Raw genomic sequence first — 19,814 nt, forward strand, 5'->3', positions numbered from 1 at the left:
ATTATTAGAGATAGATTGTTACTCCTGAAAAATGCTAGATTTATTTGTTCCTCCAATGACTCATCCTAGATCCTTGGCAACAGATGTGTTTTGAAATTTAGAACTTTTTTTTTTTTTAAGGAGGGCAATAGAGTGAATCGAATTCATTAGTAACACTACAAGTGTGCTTCAAAATTGGCCATATTCAGTCTCAATACCATGGAATTAGAACCAAGGACTTGAACACATGTTAGGCAGGCAAGGTGAGGGTGGGCAGTCCAGGACCACCTGTTACCCCTAAGGCTTCACGGATCCTTCCCCTTGGGGAGGACATTTATATTTTTACAACAGAACATAAGAATATTTACAGTGAAGTGAGCTCACTGTCTGTTTAGGTCAGGTTTTTTTTTTTTTTTTTTTGCCACCATATGAATATTGTCAACAATCAGACAAAAAGTCAGTTTTTAGGGGTGCCAGAATTGGAAATTGTGGAAATTGTGACTATGAGAGTGTGGATATGTAGTAATATTTGGCAAGTATCATCAATGGTATTTTCTTATTTCATTTTCTACTGCTGTTGCCCTCTGTGTTCACGCTGCTGATAAAGATGTACCCAAGACTGGGTAATTTATAAAGGAAAGAGGTTTAATTAACTCACAGTTCAACATGGCTGGAGAGGCCTCAGGAAACTTACCATCATGGTGGAAGTGGGAGGAAACACATCCTTCTTCACATGGTGGCAGTAAGAAGTACTGAGCAAAGGGTGAAAAACCCCTTATGAAACCATCACATCTCTTGAGAACTCACCATCATGAGAAAAGCAGCATGGGGGTAACCAACCTCATGATTCAATTACCTCACATGAGTCTCTCCCATGACATGTGGGGATTCTGGGAACTACAATTCAAGATGTGATTTGGGTGGGGACACAGCCAAACCATGTCACCCTCTCTCACAGGGTCTGCCTAAAAGTCCTCTTCCATGTTAGAATCCAGCACTGATGTGATCATTCTTCCCATTCTAAAACAATAAACCTGTAAGTAAAAAAATAAAATTAAACTAAAGCCTTCAGGAGATGGATTTCTGGTGAACACTCAATACAGACAGGCCAGTGACTTGCCCTGACAATGGACTTTCCACAGGCTGAACCCAGTCTTTCTTTTAGCTGCACTTTGTGCCTTATTCTCTATCACATGCCCTGCATTCCAACCACAAAAGACCACCTGCCCCTCCTGCCCTGTACTTTCCACAGGCTGAACCCAGTCTTTCTTTTAGCTGCACTTTGTGCCTTGTTCTCTATCACATGCCCTGCATTTCAACCACAAAAGTCCTGTCCTGCCCTGTACATATTGTCATACCCCTCACTTCTTCTCCACATACCTCCCTACTCCCTGCCACCTCCATCTCTCTAAGCCAGCTAAACCTCACCACCCCTTAAAGCCTGTATCCTATCAGACACCCTTAACAAACCTGTCCTAGACACCCTCCCTCAGAATCCCTCTCTCTTCCACCAGTCTTCCAAGACTAATTGGTATCCTCTTTCTGGACCTAGAGTACCATTTATTGGCTTACTATGTATTTATCCTGCTGGGGATTTATTAATTTCTTGGCCCTATAGGTTAATAATTTTTATCACTTTTGGAAAGTTTTTGACCATTATTTAAAAAGATATTTCCTCCCCCATTCTATTTATTCTCTCTTCCTGAAACTCTAAATACATGGGTGCCAGAATGTTTGATATTATTCAACAGGTCAGTGATCACCTGTTCATTTTTTCAATATTTTTCCCTTTCTTCAGTTCGGTTTGAACAATTTCTTCAAGTTCACCAATCTGTTCTTCTGCAACTTATGATCTGCTAAAAACATCCAATAATTCTTTGATATTATATATAATTTTGACCACATTTATTTTTCAAATATTGGTTTATCACTTTTACATTTTGCATTTGGTTAATTTTGAGCATGGGAAACTGGAAAATCAAACCCAGGAAATGTATATTGCAACAAAGCCAATACTTTCAAATTAAATATTGACTATGTCTATTCTTGTCTATACCAGCTACACCACTCCAAGTCACAGTTTAAAGCCACCTCATTGGCTGTTCTCTTCTCTTCACCCTTCCCATCTTTATTTTACCTCATCCCTTCAGATTCTCCTCAGGAAACTGCAAATTCTTTTATGCTGTAATTTAGGGCAATATACATCTCTTTAGTCCTCTTTTCTTATACCCACTCTGGATCTACCTTCAGAAAGCCCAATTCACTGAGGCATGTGGGAGAAAAAAAATGACCTTTAGTTTTAATAAGAGCCACCTAACTTAAAAGGCACCTGTGGCTTTAAAAATTCCCAATGTCCATTAAAACCTCAGGTTTCCCTCTATTTTTCTTTGTGTCTGTCTGTCTCTGTCTATCTATCTATCTATCTATCTATCTATCTATCTATCTATCTATCTGTCTATCTATCTATCTATCCATCCATTTCCTGATTATAACCGCATGCCACATACTATCTCAGCTACTTCCCCTTTGCCATCTTAATTAATTTGTAAATCCTGCAAAAAAGATATTTCTCTTATTATCTGTATTTAAAATATCAGAAAGCCAATGACCAAAAATATTGAGTACTTGGCCAGGGTCTCCAAAGCCTCTTTTCTCAACTACTATGAAGCACACACATGCACATGTGTGCACAGACAAACCCCACAATGCAGTCTTGTGGATTCTTAACCAAGCTATCTGGAGCCAAAGGTCTAGATGGAAAATTAGTATCTAGGATGGAAGGAAAAAGGGGTTGTTTGTGCAGAATTCATAAGCATGACTACAAGACTGTGAAGAGCCATCTTCATAGGATATAGGCCACTGAGGACTCCAGGAACCATGATGTTCATTTTCACCCACCACAAGCCCCCATTTCCACCAAGCTCTTTCCTAGCTGAGAGCAGCTCCCCTGAACACCCATGAAGGAAGGTGTGTGCAGAACTGCCAGTCACCACTCGTCACAAGACCTATGTGGGTGTCAGGAGGCAGGTCCTCTCATGCCCAGGCCCTGTCTCACAGCTGGAGGCAGCACCCAAGGGCAGAATAAAAGGGCTCAGGGCCAGAGCATCTCATCCACTCACCTCCTGTGGTGCTGAAGAACCCTGTGCTGCCTGTAATCTTGGTAAGTGTGCCCTGGGAAAAGGAGCAGGGGCTTCCACAGAGGAATGCTCAGGCCAGGGAGGGAGGGGATGGATACTCAGACCAGGGCAGGAGTAGAGTCTAGTAGAGTCTAGTCAGGGCCTCAGGGGCCTGGAATTGTGATTGGCAAGGAATGGGGCAGGGGAAGAAAATTGGAAAGACGAGGTAGAGGGGTGGGGTGGAGTGAGAGAGATTAAGAAGAACTGGTAAGATCTGGAGGGCTGTATGACACAGATTTAGAGGAACCAAATTGTTTTCAGTTGCTCAGTGTGTTTCTCTGGTTTTAGAGAATAAACACATTGGCCACTAGATTACACTGGAGTGGGTCGCATAGGGGGAATATAATTTTGGAAATACAGACATACTTATTTGTAGAAAAGATACGCTGAGGACATTGCTACTTAGAGGAAGAAAGGATCAGAGACACCTGTGGATCTTGTTAGATGCCAACAGGAAGATCTGTAGTGGAAAACTGAGTTCACGCTGAAGTTTAGAAGGCATGTGACAGCGCCTGGGGACAGGCCTGGGGAGGCAGCATGTGCTAAAGGGCAGAGCCCAGGATGGCAACCAGGGGACCCAGGAACAAATGTGACATGCTAGTGAATAACTTTGGGCCAGTGAAGTTACCTCTTTTGGCTTCAGTTTCTTTATTTATATATTGAGTCTGTTGGAACAAATGGACTCCAGCGTCCTTTGCGGTTATAGTTTTCTCTAGTTCTGCAAACCGAAATACATCAGTTCTTCCAATAGAAATTCCTTTTGATTTTTCCTTAAAGAGATTTTTCACCTCTAAACTGGTCCCAACATTGAACATTTTTAGAATTCTTGGTGATGTGATAGAATGAATGTTGGCCTGGAGCCAATTTATTTCCTGGCCTTCTCTCCCACACTTAGGGAGCAGAAGTTTCTGCTTTTAATGAGCAGAAACTTTATTTACATATTTGGAGATTATATATTGCAGGACAACATCTCAAATAAGGTTTGAAGTGAGAATCCATGAATAAAAGCACTTGGTAAACACTGAGAGTGATAAAAACACTAGAGGTAATTTTTCTATGTTTGATATAAGGCTTTCAAAATGAAGGGTCTAGAAATAATGCAGAAAGGACAAGAATAGACAGGGGTGGCCTCTGCCTCTGTCTAACTTGCTGTCTGACTCTCCTTCAGCTCCTGAACACCCGCCACCGAGATGTCCTGCCAGCAGAGCCAGCAGCAGTGCCAGCCCCCTCCCAAGTGCACCCCCAAGTGCCCTCCCAAGTGCCCCGCCCCTAAATGCCCCCCAAAGTGCCCCCCTAAGTGCCCTCCAGTCTCTTCCTGCTGCAGTGTCAGCTCCGGAGGCTGCTGTGGCCCCAGCTCTGGGGGCTGCTGTGGCTCCAGCTCTGGGGGCTGCTGCAGCTCTGGGGGTGGTGGCTGCTGTCTGAGCCACCACAGGCGCCGCAGGTCCCACTGCCACAGACCCCAGCGCTCTGACTGCTGCAGCCAGCCATCGGGGGGCTCCAGTTGCTGCGGAGGGGGCAGCGGCCAGCACTCTGGAGGCTGTTGCTGAAGTGGACCTTGTGCCTAGAAGAGCAGATTTAGAGGCATGAGAGGTGCAACTTCATCTTCCTTGGGCCTGGCTGTGTTGCTGGGACATTTTAGTAAGGACTTCAAACTCTGTCCTGGAAGATTCCTCTGACCTAGAATGCAGAAATCTGCCCTCTCACAAAAATTCATCTTCCAGCCTCTGATTCCATCTGTGCACCTGGCCTGGAAACACCAAATAGAAGACCTTACCTCATTCCCCTGATTTCCTTGGCAATCTCCATTGTGCATGAAACAATAAAACAAATAATGTGCTCATCATCTTTTTCTAGACTGCATTACTCTTACCTGTAAATGTGCCGAGAGGGATAAGCATGCCTGATCTCAGCTCCATCACCCGGTTATCTGGGCCTTGAAGCAGCATAGCTTGCTTGACTCCTTCAACTCCTGGTCCTCACCAGAGCTGATCCCCGCCGCTCAGTGCCTCAGCCAGGGTCAAGTCAGGAAAGAGAATTATGAGATTTACTTTAACAGACAGAAGTTTATATAAAGAATTGCTTACTTGGCATCAGAGAACTGACAAGACCAATAGTGGACAAAAAGAGTTCGTGGAGGCAGTAACTGTCATTGCCACCATGCTACCAATGGCAGGGAAAGGGAGTGTCTTGAAATTATCAAAGCTTAGAAACTTGGAGCAGTTTCCCATGAATTGAAACTCAGGCCTCTAGGAAAGGGGCCCTTCTCAAGAGTTCCGGGGTCCCTGAGCTCAGAGGAGGGGCCCTACGTGTCTGGACTCAGGCTTCTGAGGAGGGGCACAAGCTGGTGCTGGTCCTAGGGTCTGTCTCCATGATAACCCAACAAGGTTGGTTTTGTGAGTGGGAAAAACTGCACACTGGAACCACTGTTGCTACTGGGATAAATTGCTCCTGCTGGGGTGAGAAGTAATATTGGGGTGACTTGGAGAATTCTAAGGGAATCTAAGGAAGCCTGGTCCTTGTAGCTCTGTCAGTCTCCAAGTTCTCTCTAGCTCCCCCTACTGGCAGAGACTCCAGGAAACAGCCGGCAAAGAGAAAGGGTTGGCAGTCCCAACCCTCCATCACAAGGCCAGATGTGGAAGGGAGGACCGAAGTGGAGCGATGATGACATAATAACCCTGGTTATTAAAGAAGACAGATATTATCCTACTCAGCTGTCACCCTCCTTCTTCCTGATACCCTCACTCTCTCCCCATCTATTCTCCCAAAGAATTTTACCATGCTCTTCCTTCAGCAACCATAGCAAAATGATTCCATGTAGCTTGTACTTTAAAAATGCAGACTGCTCTAGTACAAATAAACCTTTGAGCTTCAAAGAGTTTCTGTTCTTGCCACTGCCTATACAAATGGAGTCATAAATTATAGACACACACACGCAAACACACACACACCCAAACACACACACACACACACACACACACACACACACACACACACATACAAACACACCAATGTTCATCCCAGGTGTCAAGAGCTTGGAAGCAATGTCCAACTCTGTGAAAGAAAGACTCCCTGCCTCTGTGCTTCTAGAAGTCCTTCTGATTGTCTGTCCTGAGGTTTGGATCCTGGATGAATGTCAGCTTCCTCCATTTCCAGGAAGCTTCCCTCATATTTCCTCTACTTTCACACTATTTTAACATTACAGTCCTTCAATATTAGTATTCTCAGGCTATCCTCTCTCCTCTCTCCTATCATGACTTCTTGTGTCCTTTCCTCCTGGAACCACCCAGATGTGCTTCCTCTTTCCCCATCTGGCATGGAGTCCCTGAAGAAAAGGCAGTTTGAATCCCTGTGAATTGCAACCCCTGTATTACCAGGCCTCTCTGCATTGGGATCAGGGATACTCCATAGGCACAGTCAACATATAGGCCTTGGGTAAGGACTTCCTGAGTTCAGGGGATATGGGTAGTACACCATCCTTGGGGATTTCTGAGGAGAAGGGCTGGGCTTCTCTCCTTGTCCTGTGGCTCCCTAAGGCAGGGGAACCTGTGCTTTAACTTGAGAAGGCTTCCTCCAGGGAGGAGCAGACATCTCACAGTACTCCCACTAAAAGTGACAACATTTTTATCTCTTTCCTCCTTTTTCCAAGCTCCAAGGACCAGAGCTATTTAGACAGGGACTCACAGATGCTTCAAGGTCAGGAGCTCCTTAAATTTAAAGACATCAGTTTTCTGCAGGGTCCCTGTAAGTCTTCCCTTCTTCTTTGGCTCTCTGATGAGTCCAGAAACCAGTATCAAGGAGTGGGGTTGGACTTCATTCCTTCTCTGCTTTCCACCTGTGGGGACTGTTAAAAGGTAAACTGAGGTATAATACAATCTTAAAGAGTTTATTTGAGCAAACAGCAATTCATGAACCCCAAAAGTGGTTTGAGGGCTCTGTCAAGAGAACACAAGGGGAAAGCTTTTATAAAGCAAACACAAAAGTAAAGTGAAGAAAATATTCGATTGGTTCTTGTTACACCATTTTCTTACTCAGTCTATCCTGCTGAAAGTCCCTAGTTACATAATTATAAGGTAGCTCTGGTGGCTTCTGATTGGTTGGTTTGAAGTATCATTTTTCTTTAATACAGGCATTTACAAGAAATAACCTAAGTTACGTTTCCCTTATGTTTGGCGATCAAGCAAAGTTGAGGTCATTTATGAGGCCTAACTGGCTTTGTCTGTCCAGGGACTCTTCAGGTCTGGTGTCCATTTTCATTTACTTTAACAAGACCCTCCTGTTCATGCATACAAATGCTCCACAATTCCCACTCAGTTTGAGACCAGGATGGTGACACAGTCCAAGCAGCATGAGAAGATCCAGAAAGCCCTCTCTGAGCACTTCCTGCCACTTTAGATACTCAGACCAGTGGCCGAGGAGTGCCACCATCCTGGGCTGCTAGAGAAAAGACAACCTTCTCAGCCACCTTGCTGACTCCCATCTGCTCATTCCCTGAAGAACATCTCTTACACTCTATCGTTCTGTGTTCTGATGAATGGGTAATATTATAAGAAGCATCAGTGATTGAGCAATTTCAATACACCAGGCACTGTGTGCTCACAGTATACTATTTAATCTTTGAAATTTCTATGAAGCAGGTCCATTTTTAGCCTCAGTTTAAAAGTCAAAAATTCAGGCACAGAGAATTAGATGCAAGTATTTATTCAAGATATTTGCCACAGTTATCTATGCCAGCACCATCTCCCTCCTCTACTCAGCGAATGCATGACAGATAGCCAGAGAGTGGACTCCTAGGGTGGTATCTGTTGGGCTGTGTTGTGGACCTTCCAGAAAGACAGACACTGTTCAGGATCCTAAGGAGATGGCCCCATCACAGTCCTTTGAGAATTCCCCCTTCCCTCCCTAGCTTCACAGAAACTCAGGAAAACTCCTCATCTCCACGGGTCTCAGAGTGATGAAAGGGGCTGTTTTGAAGACCTTATGATTTTTTGCACAATAAAACACACAAGTGCAAAGAAAATATCTTCATCTTGAACACATATGATGGGAGGAAATGGAGTACCATAAATAGCCAGGAGACGCTTTTGTGTGAAAAGAATTTAAAATATGTTAGCATATAGATCAGTGGAGAAAGGATGGCTTATTTAGTAAGTTGAACTGGAGAAAAAAAGAAATTATATTCTTTAACAAAACAAGTTTCAGGAGGATTAAGGAGCTAATTTTTAAAATTGAATCACAAAGTAGAACTCACAATGGAAAAATGTTTTTATGCACAAAAGAAACGTAACAAATGTTAGTGACAAATTTTGATAGATCTAATACCATCAAAATAGAATTTTCAGTACATCCAAAATCATATGAAAGAAACAAACTAGAAAGCCATAACACTGTAAATAAACTATTCAATAAATGTTTACTAAGAGTGTAAAATATTCTAGGAGTTTATTTAGATAGTTGAGACATACTAGTGAGCAAACAGAAAAAAGATTCCCACACACATAGATTTGATTTTATTGAAAGATTTTCAATGAGTACTATTTCAGAATTTTCATATAATAAAATATAATACATTTTTTGTTAGGCACTCAATCTTTGCCAATTTGATATAAGTAAATAAATTGAATAGACACCCTACATCAGAAAAAGACAAAATGTTTCACTTTTTTTAAATAATTAAAAGGGCATGTATACAATTTATATATATACATTTTAAAGTTAGAATTTTAAATTAAATTTCAAATCAAATTATTGAAATAAAAGTTAAAATTTAAAAGTTCTTATTTAAAAGTTTTAGTTAAAATATCTGTAATTGTTATGAGAAATTGATATTTAAAAAGTATAAATACTTGTTTAATAAATAATTCCTTACACATCACCCAATAAAGAGGTAAACAGTTTTATACATTTGATGCCTATCTTCTCTCTGCCCTCCAGAGGAATATCCTGAGTTTGGAGTTCAGTATTCCTATGTATTTCTTTAAACTTCTATTACATTATACATTTCCTTAAAATATGCAGTCTAGTTTACATATTTTCAACTCAAACATTGCACACTTGATGAAATCTTATGCAAACTTGCTTTCCTATCACAGAATCATTTGTGAGATATTCCTATTAATTGGCTTAGCTGTGTGCATTTCGTACTGCTATGCAATATTTCACCTTACAACCACACTACTACATATTTAAGCAATCTCTTTTTAAGGAATATTTATGTTGTTTCTAATTATCTTGCAAATCTAAATGATTCCACTATTTAAAATTCTCTGTCATCCTTGCTTAGGCATGTCTCTCTAGGATATGTGCTGAGGGATCATACAATTGAATTGTGGATAGGCTCGTCTTTAATTTTACAATATGCTGTCACATTGATCTCCAGCTCACACTCCCTCCATCAGTGTGAGAATGCCTGTGGCTTCACATACTGGCAACACTGTGTGATATTAGATGTTTATATAATTGTCCAGTGATGAGTGTGAAACAGTTTCTCATTGTTGTCATGTGATCCTTTTTCCTAAGTATGTAGTTCATTAAAAATATACATATTATTATAAAACATGCATTTTTCTGTTTAAAGTCGCATCTTTAAATTTTTTATCTTCCATTATTTTCAGAGATATAAGAATATTGGTCTTGTATTCTGAAATCTTACTGAACTCCTATTATTTCTAATTTGCTACTGTGAACATTCTTATGCATATATTCTTTCCCTCATTCCCTTATTTCCTTAGGTGAAATTCTAGATGTTCAAACATTGTAAAAGAGTATGTTCATTTTACTTTTTAATTCATTTACACACCATCAAGTGTGTGTTAAATGATCATCACATTGTAATGAAGAATAATTATGGCAATTTATTTTCACACTAATAAAGCATGAGTGCTCGATTCCACAAATCCTCCCCAACACTGAGTTTTTATTGGGTAATCTTTGCCAATCTGATATGAATAAACTGGATAGACAACCTACATCAGAAAAACCCAAAATATTTCCTTTTGTTATTTTTCATTTTTTGATTATTATTCACATTGAATTTTTTTTTTTTTTTTTTTTGGGACAGAGTCTCTCTCTGTCGCCCAGGCTGGAGTGCAGTGGCCTGATCATGGCTTACTACAACCTCTGCCTCCTGGGTTCAAGCGATTCTCCTGCCTCAGCCTCCCAAGTAGCTGGAATTATAGGTGCTGCCACCACGCCTGGCTAATTTTTTGTATTTTCGGTGGAGACGGATTTCACCATGTTGGCCAGGCTGGTCTTGAACTCCACCCCCCTTGGCCTTCCAAAGTGCTGGGATTACAGGCATGAACCACCACGCCCGGCCACATTGAACATATTTTTAACTTGTTTTTCCCATTTGTGTTTCTTTTCTAGTATGTGTGTTGCCTGTTCATGGCCTTTGATTGTTCTTTGTATTGGCATACTTGCATTTTTCCAATTAAATTGTAAGGACTGTTTTTCTATATTCTTAGCAAATGTATTGCAATTTCCTCCAACCGATTACTTTTCTTTCTGTCTTATTTGTGATGTTATTTGCTATGTAGATTTCTAAGTTTTAAAAATGCACTTGTTTTTCTTTTATATTTCCTTTTCCCTTTTTCACTCAAAATAATTTTTTTATCAACGAATTAGAAAACATAAATATCTTCATCTAAGTGTGCATTAAAAGGAATTTACAATACAAAATAAAGGTTTTGGGGGAAAAAAAGGGGGAACAAACCAAAAACTGCTGATGTACAAGATCCTTCTCTGGAAAGGGCTGTAGGGTCCAGGGAACAGAGTGAAGTCCATACAGTTAGAATTACTTCCTGTGGATCTCAGCCATGTGTCCTGTCATCTCCTGAGATTATAAGAGGCAGATACCTTTCATGAAAAGATAACCCCAGAAAGCCAATCACTTATCAGGAAATGTTTCTTCCATTGAGCTGATATCCAGCCAGTTTAAATCTAATAGCCAAGGCTTAGCAATGAATCCTCATGATACTACCACCACGCTGCTGATTTATCACCAAACCCAAGTCAAGGTAATTGTTGTTGGGCACTGCCCTTCCTGGAGACAGAGGCATGGCTCAGTGGCATGTCAGCCCCACCATACCAGGAATCAGTGAGCTGGGCATATGAGTAGTACTTCCTGAGTAAGCCAAGGAATCAATACCCTGACCTCTCCTTCAATAACAAAGCCCTTTGGGACAACCTAAGTACAGACATCATCCTTGAATAATACAGAGGCATCCAAGGGATATGGCAAGCACTTATCGTTGTGCATGTCTTAGGGCCAATCCCACATGGGATGATCTCCAGTCAGATGGAAAAGCTATTTGCAAGCTCTCGGGTGCTATGAAATGCTGATGAAATGATTACATGCATATCCTTGCTCTAAGTGCTGATAAAAGATACAAACATCACATCCAGCCAAAATATTCAATCTCATTTCAGAGATATGTCACATAAAGCAAAACACATTAAGGCAAGGAGTAGTTTGTTCAAAGTAGAGTTAACTGGCCAAGTCAGCTGAAGAGGATTTCTTCTCTAAAAAAGCAAAGCAGTCAGCCGGGCATAGTGGCTCACGCTTGTAATTCTAGCACTTTGGGAGGCTGAGGCAGGAGGACCACTTGAGTCCAGGAGTTCAAGAACACCTTGGCCAACATAATGAGACTCCAACTTTACAAAACAATTAAAAATTACCTGGGCCATGATGGCGTGTGCCTGCAGTCCTAGCAAAAGTTCGAAGCTGTAGTGACCCCTGATTTGTACCATGGCACTCCAGTCTGGGTAACAGAGCAGTACCTTGTCTCAAAAGGAAAAAAAAACAATAAAAAGAAAAGCAAAGCAAATAAAAACTTGTAGAAACAGAATAAGGTCACATCACACAGGTCCTTGAACGCGAAGGGTAAGAGTTTTGGCTTTATCATGAATCAGCAAAAGCCTTTGAGAAGACTTGTTCAATGGTAGCATGACTATTTACATTTTCATCCAAACTGGCACACATTCGAGATGAAAAAGAAGGTTTGTGATAATATATGTTGAGACAAAAGGCATAATCCCAAACTGTTGCTGGCAAACTGGGATGTTTGGTCACTCTATTAAGGTCACAGGCAATTATTTCTAGAACAGTTCTAATGAAGAGCTAGAGAGAGAAACCAAGAAGGCGAGAGGCAGAGAAACAGCTAAGAAAATACGCACACACAGAGTCATTATAAAATATATGATGTGTGTATGTTTATATAAACACACACATTTAGTGTATATATTATTTGGATATCCTAATACATATGACAAACATATTTATATTTTGCAACTACTTGTGAACTAGCTTCACTCTTCTGCTTATGACCTAGATATCACTAATGTATTATATTGTTCCAGGCTCTGGAGAATTTTAGATGCTCCCCCAGTGTTTCTACCACTGACAGGAAAGAGAGGGCTTTTCCTCATATGTTTGTTCTGGCTGTAGTACGCCTTCTTCTAATTCATGAATTCGTTTTATGTTGGAAAAGCTCACCATATTGTTGTATACAAACTTGAACCAGATAGGAACTCCTGCGCTTTCCCTTCATCTACTGAGAGTAGAGGGAAAGAAAACACTTTTCAAGCAGAAACAATACGGGGAAACCTAGGAGGAGGGAGCTGCTGAAGTGAAAAGCTCCTAGAGGCTCTCCCACTATGTCGTGGACAGTGTCCTGCACCTAAGGCCTGGCTTTCCCCCAAGTCCCCCTTTCCCCTTCCATCTCCCCATGTGTGCCCTTCCCTCCTTCCTGACATAGGGTCCTGACATAGGATCCACGTAGGATTTTTCACTCTATGTGGAACAATATAGAGTTCTAGAGTTCTCCTCCTCCACACAAATGCCTTCCCTATTCACACTCACAGTCATTCCTACTTCATAGTCAAATACATCAATATACTTAGCAGAACAAAGGAAGGGGTCTTAAACATTAAAAAAGGAAACAATCAAAAAAACCGAACAATCCCAAATCCCAGATTTACACCCCACCCCCTCCACCTTGGAAAGCAGCTATGACTTCAAAATGATACCTATTCCTTTATTGATGCATATGTAGGCATCACATTTTTTAAGGGTCTATCATCTCACGGACCTTCTACCAGACTCTTTCCTTATATTATTTTACTGGCTGGCACAATACCCTTAGAGATATCTGTATCACTATCTGTACTTTTAAACTGAGGAAGAAACAAGAACAACAAACTAAAAAGGAGTCAAGTAAAGTAATTTTCACAAGTACACACAGACATTAGATGGCAGAACCAGGACAGTTTTCTAGCCTGTCTGACTGCAAGCTCTTAAATATAATGGAATGCATCAGGGGTCAGCATTTCTTTTCTTTTCTTTCTTTCTTTTTTTTTTTTTTTTTACAAGCTGTAAGAGAATAAATATTTTAGGCTTTGGGAACCATAGCATCTCTATCCCAGTTACTCAGATCTCCATTGTAGTGTGAGAAGAACCACAGACACAATCAATAAAATAAAGAATGTGGCTCATTATCTGAGTCAGAGAAATAAAACTTCATGAAGCCCGAAATTTGAATTTAATATAATTTTTATATGTTGTAAAACATTTTCCTTTTTTGCTTTCTTTTCTCAACAATTTAAACACATAAAAACCTCGCAGGCTATCCAAATCAGGAAGCAGGCAGATTTGGGCTGCAGACAGAAGTTAGCTGACCCCTGGTAGCCTGGGAGGATTACCTAGACTTAAGTGGGAATATGTGAAAGAATCTCTAAATTACAGTCCGAACTCAGCTGCCAAGAGCCAATGAGTACCACGAGCAACAAAAAGGAACAAAGGAATTGGGAGCCAATGTGCAAAAACTAGAACTAAAAAGCAGTCAAGGCTGGGATTTACCAGGAAGAATGGGACAGAAAGTCATGTATAAATTGTCCCCACCCTTTTTTTTTTAAGCAGCCCTACTCCTATTCAGCAGCAGCTGCCCTCAGCCTGGGGAGGGAGACAGGTGAGGAGCTGCCAGTCACCACCCATCACAGGACCCACGTGGGTATCAGGAGGCGAGTCCTCTCATGCCCAGGCCCTGTCTCACCACAGGAGGCAGAAACTCAGGCTGGGATAAAAGGGCTCAGGGCCAGAGCACCCTATTCACTCACTTCCTGAGGTGCTGAAGGACCCTGTGCTGCCTGTGACTTTGGTATGTGTCCTCTGGGAACAGGAGCAGGGGCTTCCACAGAGGGATGCTCAGATCAGGGTAGGAGGGGTGGTGGGCAGGGCCTCCGCGGCTGGAGGCCATGTTGTTAGAGGTGGGGAGTTTTCTTGAGAAGACTGAAGGAATGGGGGACAGGGAGGAGACTGCTAACAACTGGGACAGAAAGAAGAACGGGCTGGCTGTGCCTTTGGGCTCCGAAAACACTGCTCTAGGGTGGAGCAGGTCCCTTGGGATGGGAAACCTTGAAGCACAGAGACCTGGGGCCCTCTGATAGGCCACAGGAAGGAAGCCCACCTCTGAAAACAAAACCTTGTCCCTGTCTGCAGGGAAGAGCTGGAGCCATGGACAGGGGACCAGAGGCTCCTTTGGGCTTATGCAACTGACATTTTTATGGGTCTGGGATTCGTTCACAAACTTCTCAGGTTGATTAGGACACACCAAGCCTGAGACCCACCATGCCAGCCCATCAGCTTTAGCAGGTGGTGAGCTGAGGAAGTCTGAGCTCCAGCCTGAGATCAAGAGGCCAGGGTTCAAATTCCAGGGCTGCAGGAATTTATGGGTTTGTCTGTCTCTGCTTCAACAAAGTGAGTTTACTGAGCCAGGAATATCCAAGATCTTTTGTAGTATGGATCTTACAGAGTAAAACTACCTTGCAAGTTACAAAAGGTAGTGACTATTTTTTGTCTTTAAGAAATAATTTTCCCTAAATGACCTATAAATCACGTAATTTCAGGATGTGAAGACATATTCGGAATAATTTATTCATTTGCTTACAACACTTTAGACTGTCAAATGCATTTTGTAATATTGTTTGGTCTTAGTTTACTATTTTGTGTAACAGATAACACACAAGGGTATCCTGAGCTTGCAAAGAGATGACGAGAGAATTTGGGGAAAGTATTGGAAGTGAAACTACTGGACATGATGTTTCTATAATTATAAGTCATGCTAAGAGTGTCAGAGGGGCAGGGGTGACCTCTGCCTAGGTCTGATTTTCTGTCTGACTCTCCCTCAGCTCCTAAGTACCTACTGCCGAGATGTCCTGCCAGCAGAGCCAGCAGCAGTGCCAGCCCCCTCCCAAGTGCACCCCCAAGTGCACTCCCAAGTGCCCCACACCCAAATGCCCCCCAAAGTGTCCCCCTAAGTGCCCTCCAGTCTCTTCCTGCTGCAGTGTCAGCTCCGGACGCTGCTGTGGCTCCAGCTCCGGGGGCTGCTGTGGCTCCAGCTCTGGGGGCTGCTGCAGCTCTGGGGGTGGTGGCTGCTGCCTGAGCCACCACAGGCGCCGCAGGTCCCACTGCCACAGACCCCAGAGCTCTGACTGCTGCAGCCAGCCATCAGGGGGCTCCAGTTGCTGCGGAGGAGGCAGCGGCCAGCACTCTGGAGGCTGTTGCTGAAGTGGACCTTGACTTCGTCTTCCTTCCGATTCTGCCTGAATAGCTGAGAGGTTCCAGCAAAAGCTTGAAGTCTTGCCTGGAGAATCCCTCTGGCCTGGTGTCAGGAAACCCAAAATCTTTCTCCTTAATGGCCTTCAGAGACTTTCTTCTGCATATCCATGGCTTCCCTGGGAACGCCAAAGCACACACCTAGTTCCTGCGCAGCTCACACTGCTGTATCCTGCTGCCTAAACTGAAGAAATAAAGTCCAGAATCTGCTCCCCAACTTGTTACCAGCCTGCTTGATTTTCCCGTTTGTGTCATCCCTGTTCTGCTCCCCTGTGTCTGCTGGTGGCTGCTGAGGCCTTGGTGGACAGAGGATGGGGAAAGGGTTCAGGAGGAAAAAGCTTGCATTTTTGTGTGTTTTGTGTTTTTTCTTCTTTCTGTGTTTTCCTTTTAAACGAAGGGACTGAAGTAGTTTTAAGAAGCATTGTTCTTTCAAATTCTGGTTCCTTTCACCGATGGAAGTGTGTCCCTTAGGCATGACCAGGAGGCCTATTTCATCCTCTTTCCCACTATCACCTCTTCACTCTTGTGTTCCTCGGCCCCCACTCCTTCCACTAACAATCTCCCTGGACTCCTCCTCCGTATTGTATGTGCATGCATTTACACACACATATGTACATGCACATAGGTGAAATGAATTTGCATTGTAAAAAAATTACATCACATTTGCTGCTGTATAATTTGCATGCAATAAAATTCAATAAATTTAAATGCAAATTTAAATGAGTTTTGTCAGCTATTTACAGCTGTATAACCACAATTGCAATAACACACCAAAAATGTAGTTAATTTATTGAGAAGATTTTCAAAATAACACAAAATCTAGAATACATAAGTGAAAATGTGGTACAGTTAACCACATTAAAATTAAATTCTAAGTATCAGATAGTACCACTAAAGGCATGGAAGGATAAAAAATTAACTTGGGAAAATTATAATATATGTGATAGGGAGATGACTCATATTGGTAAGAAACAGAGTTCACGAAAATTGAGTAAACAAATGTTCCTATAAAAGTTTTGGCAGAATTCATATTTAATTCTCAAATAATTAATGAAGAAAATCAATAGCTTCTGAAATTACATTTTAAAAGCAATTTAATCTCATTAATAAACAAAAAGCATAGCTCACCTTTTAGGGATGAGAACTCATCTATTGGTTCATAAGCTTTTTGTGAGCTTTTTAGCTCATGAAACATGGCTGTTGAAGCTGTGTGGAAATGATCACTTACTCTTTGTAATTTAGAATGCTAACTGGCATAACAATTCATGCAAAAGATTTGGTGACTAATTTATTCATTTAACAATACTTATCGGATTTCTAGTATTAGGCAAATGAGACACAATATAATAATAAAAAATAGATATTTAAGAGTGTTCACTGCTGAGGTGACATCAAATGATGACATAAGATGGTAAATAAGGAATCTCCAGGCTCTAGCTCACTTCAGAGACATTGGACAATGATATACAGACCAAAACATCTTTCTGAAAACTTTAAAAACAAGGTAAGAAGCTTCAGCAACCAAGCAAATCTTTAATAAAGAAAGTAACCATACTCAAATGGTAGGAAATTTTGTGGTGCTTTTGCTCACCCCTACCCTTTCCCATCTTATGCATAATGTGGTGTGGTCAGAGGAGGCTGCACAATTTCTCAGCCTTTCTTACAGATGGAAGGAAAAGAGTGGAACTTGCATGCAAGATTGTAGGTTGTGTGAGGACTGTGTGAGGAACTGATTTGTGTCTTACCTGACTTTAGAGCACCAATGAGTCAGTGGCATAGTCTGGATATTCGGTTGAAGGCTGCTGAAAGCAGAGGCTGCACTGTGGCATGAAACAGCTGCAAGGGGACTGCAGACTTGCAAGTGCCTAAAGATAAGAGATTAGCAGCAGAGGAACAAAATTGGCAAAGGCTCCAAGAAGAAGCAAGAGTAAGACTCTCTGAAAAATTTAGACATTTAAAAGCAGTCAGGGAACTGAAACAAAAGTGTCTGTGCACACACACAAACACAAACACAAGCACAAACACATGCTCAGGGAAGGTGCATCCCCAGGACAGGTTTGAGAGGACCCTGAGCCTTCACACTACATTGAAGGTTTTCCACTGCACAGAGCCAGCTCCCAAAGATGGAGAGACATGGTTGTTTTTGCAAACATCTAATTTTCAGCAACAACAACAAAAATACAAGGCGTGCAAAGAGACAGAGAATTGACCTATTTACAGAAACAAAATATATCTCTAGAAACTGACTTTAAAGAAACACAAGCCAATGAATTCTTTGAAGAAGCTTTAAAACAACTGTCTTAAATGCTCAAAGAATTAAAGGAGAACACACAGAGAGTACCAATAAAATTAAGAAAATTATGTATTAACGAATAAAAATATCAACAGATAGAAATTATTTTTACAAAGACTCACACAGAAATTCTGGGGCTGAAGAATACAATAACTTCATAGAAAAATGATTCAGAGAAGTTCAACAGCAGAGTCAAAGAGGCAGAGACAAGAAAGAATCAGTAAATGGAAGACAAGTTATTTGAAATTACTGAATTTGAGGAGGAAAATGAAAAGAAAATAAAGTGAAAAGAACCTAAGAGACTTATTAGACAAATTAGACTTTAACTCAAAGACTGTTACGAAAGACAAATAAGGACATTGCATAATGATAAAAGAAATAATTTAACAAGAATATAGAATCATTATAAACACATATGTGCCTCAAATCAGAACTCTGACATGTATGAAGCAAATACTGACAGAATTAAATGGAGAAATGGAGAGGTCTTCAATAATAGTAAGAGACTTCATATTCCACTTTCAGTAACAGATATAGAACAACCATGCAGAATATCAATAAGTATACAGGGGACGTGGAATACACTATACATCAATTGGACCAAAAAGACATATGCAGAACACTCCACCTGAGATCAGCAGAGTACACATTTATCTCAAATACACATGCAACATTCTCCAGGATGGGCCACATACGGAAGCCCACAAAACAAATCTTAATAAATGTTAAAATACTGAAACTATACAAAGTATTTTTTTCCAACTACAATGGAATAAGACTAGAGTTCAGCAGCAAAAGGAAAACTGGAAAATCCACAAATATGTGGAAATTAAACAACACACTCTTATACAACCAATGGGTCAGAGTAAAAATTACAAAGGAAATTATAACACATCTTGAGAAAATGAAAATGAAAACGCAGCATACCAAAATTTATGAGATGAAGAGAAAGCAGTGCTAAGAGAGGAATTTATACCTATAAACTCTTACATTAAAAAAGAAAAAAACCTCAAATCAGCAACCTAGTTTTACACCTTAAGACTTAAGAAACAAACAAACAAACAAAAAAAAAAACAGTCTGCATCAAAGCTGGTAGAAGGAATGAGGAAATAAAAAAAGATATAATAAATGAAACAAAAAATAGAAAAATCAATAGTGAAAGTCAACAAAACCAAAAGTTTGTTCTTTGAGAAGACCACCAAAATTGATAAACCTTTCACTAGCTTGATGAAGAAAAAAGAGAAGAATCGAAGAGCTAAAATCAAAAATGAGAGGGAAGGCATTACAACTAACTCATAGAAATAAAAAGTTATAGGAGAATACCATGAACAATTGTGTGCTAAATTGGATAACCTAGATGAAATGGATAGACCCCTAGAAACAAATCTGAGCAGATCTATAACTAGCAAAGAGATTGAATCCGTAATCAAAACTCTGCCAACAGAATAAAGTGCAGGACCAGACAGCTTCACTCATTAATTCTACCAAACATTTGAAGAGAAATCAACACGATTCTTAGTCAATGCTTCCAAAAAATTGAAGAAAAGAGGACACTTATGAATTCATTCTCTGAGGCCAGCATTATTCTGATGCCAAAGCCAGAAAACTACATAACAATGTCTTTGGTGATATTGAGGGATGATAAAAATCCTCAACAGCACATTAAAAGGATTATACACTATGACTAATTGTGAATTATTCCTCAAATAACAAAACCGATCTTGAAGAAGAAAAATATAGTTAGAGTCACACACTC

At 40.9% G+C, this 19,814-nt stretch overlaps 2 protein-coding genes across 2 annotated transcripts; both read left to right on the forward strand.

Moving 5' to 3' along the window:
* Positions 1-4,264: 4,264 nt before the first annotated feature.
* LOC112612651 (late cornified envelope protein 1C-like) lies at positions 4,265-4,933 on the forward strand. Its single transcript, XM_025367438.1, has one exon. The coding sequence runs from the start codon at positions 4,346-4,348 to the stop codon at positions 4,700-4,702; it is 357 nt and encodes a 118-aa protein (XP_025223223.1). The 5' UTR covers positions 4,265-4,345; the 3' UTR covers positions 4,703-4,933.
* Positions 4,934-14,277: 9,344 nt separating this feature from the next.
* On the forward strand, positions 14,278-16,485 carry LOC112613360 (late cornified envelope protein 1C-like). Its single transcript, XM_025368793.1, has 2 exons — positions 14,278-14,308; positions 15,339-16,485. The coding sequence occupies exon 2, from the start codon at positions 15,361-15,363 to the stop codon at positions 15,715-15,717; it is 357 nt and encodes a 118-aa protein (XP_025224578.1). The 5' UTR covers positions 14,278-14,308; positions 15,339-15,360; the 3' UTR covers positions 15,718-16,485.
* The last annotated feature ends 3,329 nt before the right edge of the window (positions 16,486-19,814 follow it).

This window comes from Theropithecus gelada, chromosome 1, assembly GCF_003255815.1.
Source record: "Theropithecus gelada isolate Dixy chromosome 1, Tgel_1.0, whole genome shotgun sequence".
Classification (NCBI taxonomy): domain Eukaryota; kingdom Metazoa; phylum Chordata; class Mammalia; order Primates; family Cercopithecidae; genus Theropithecus; species Theropithecus gelada.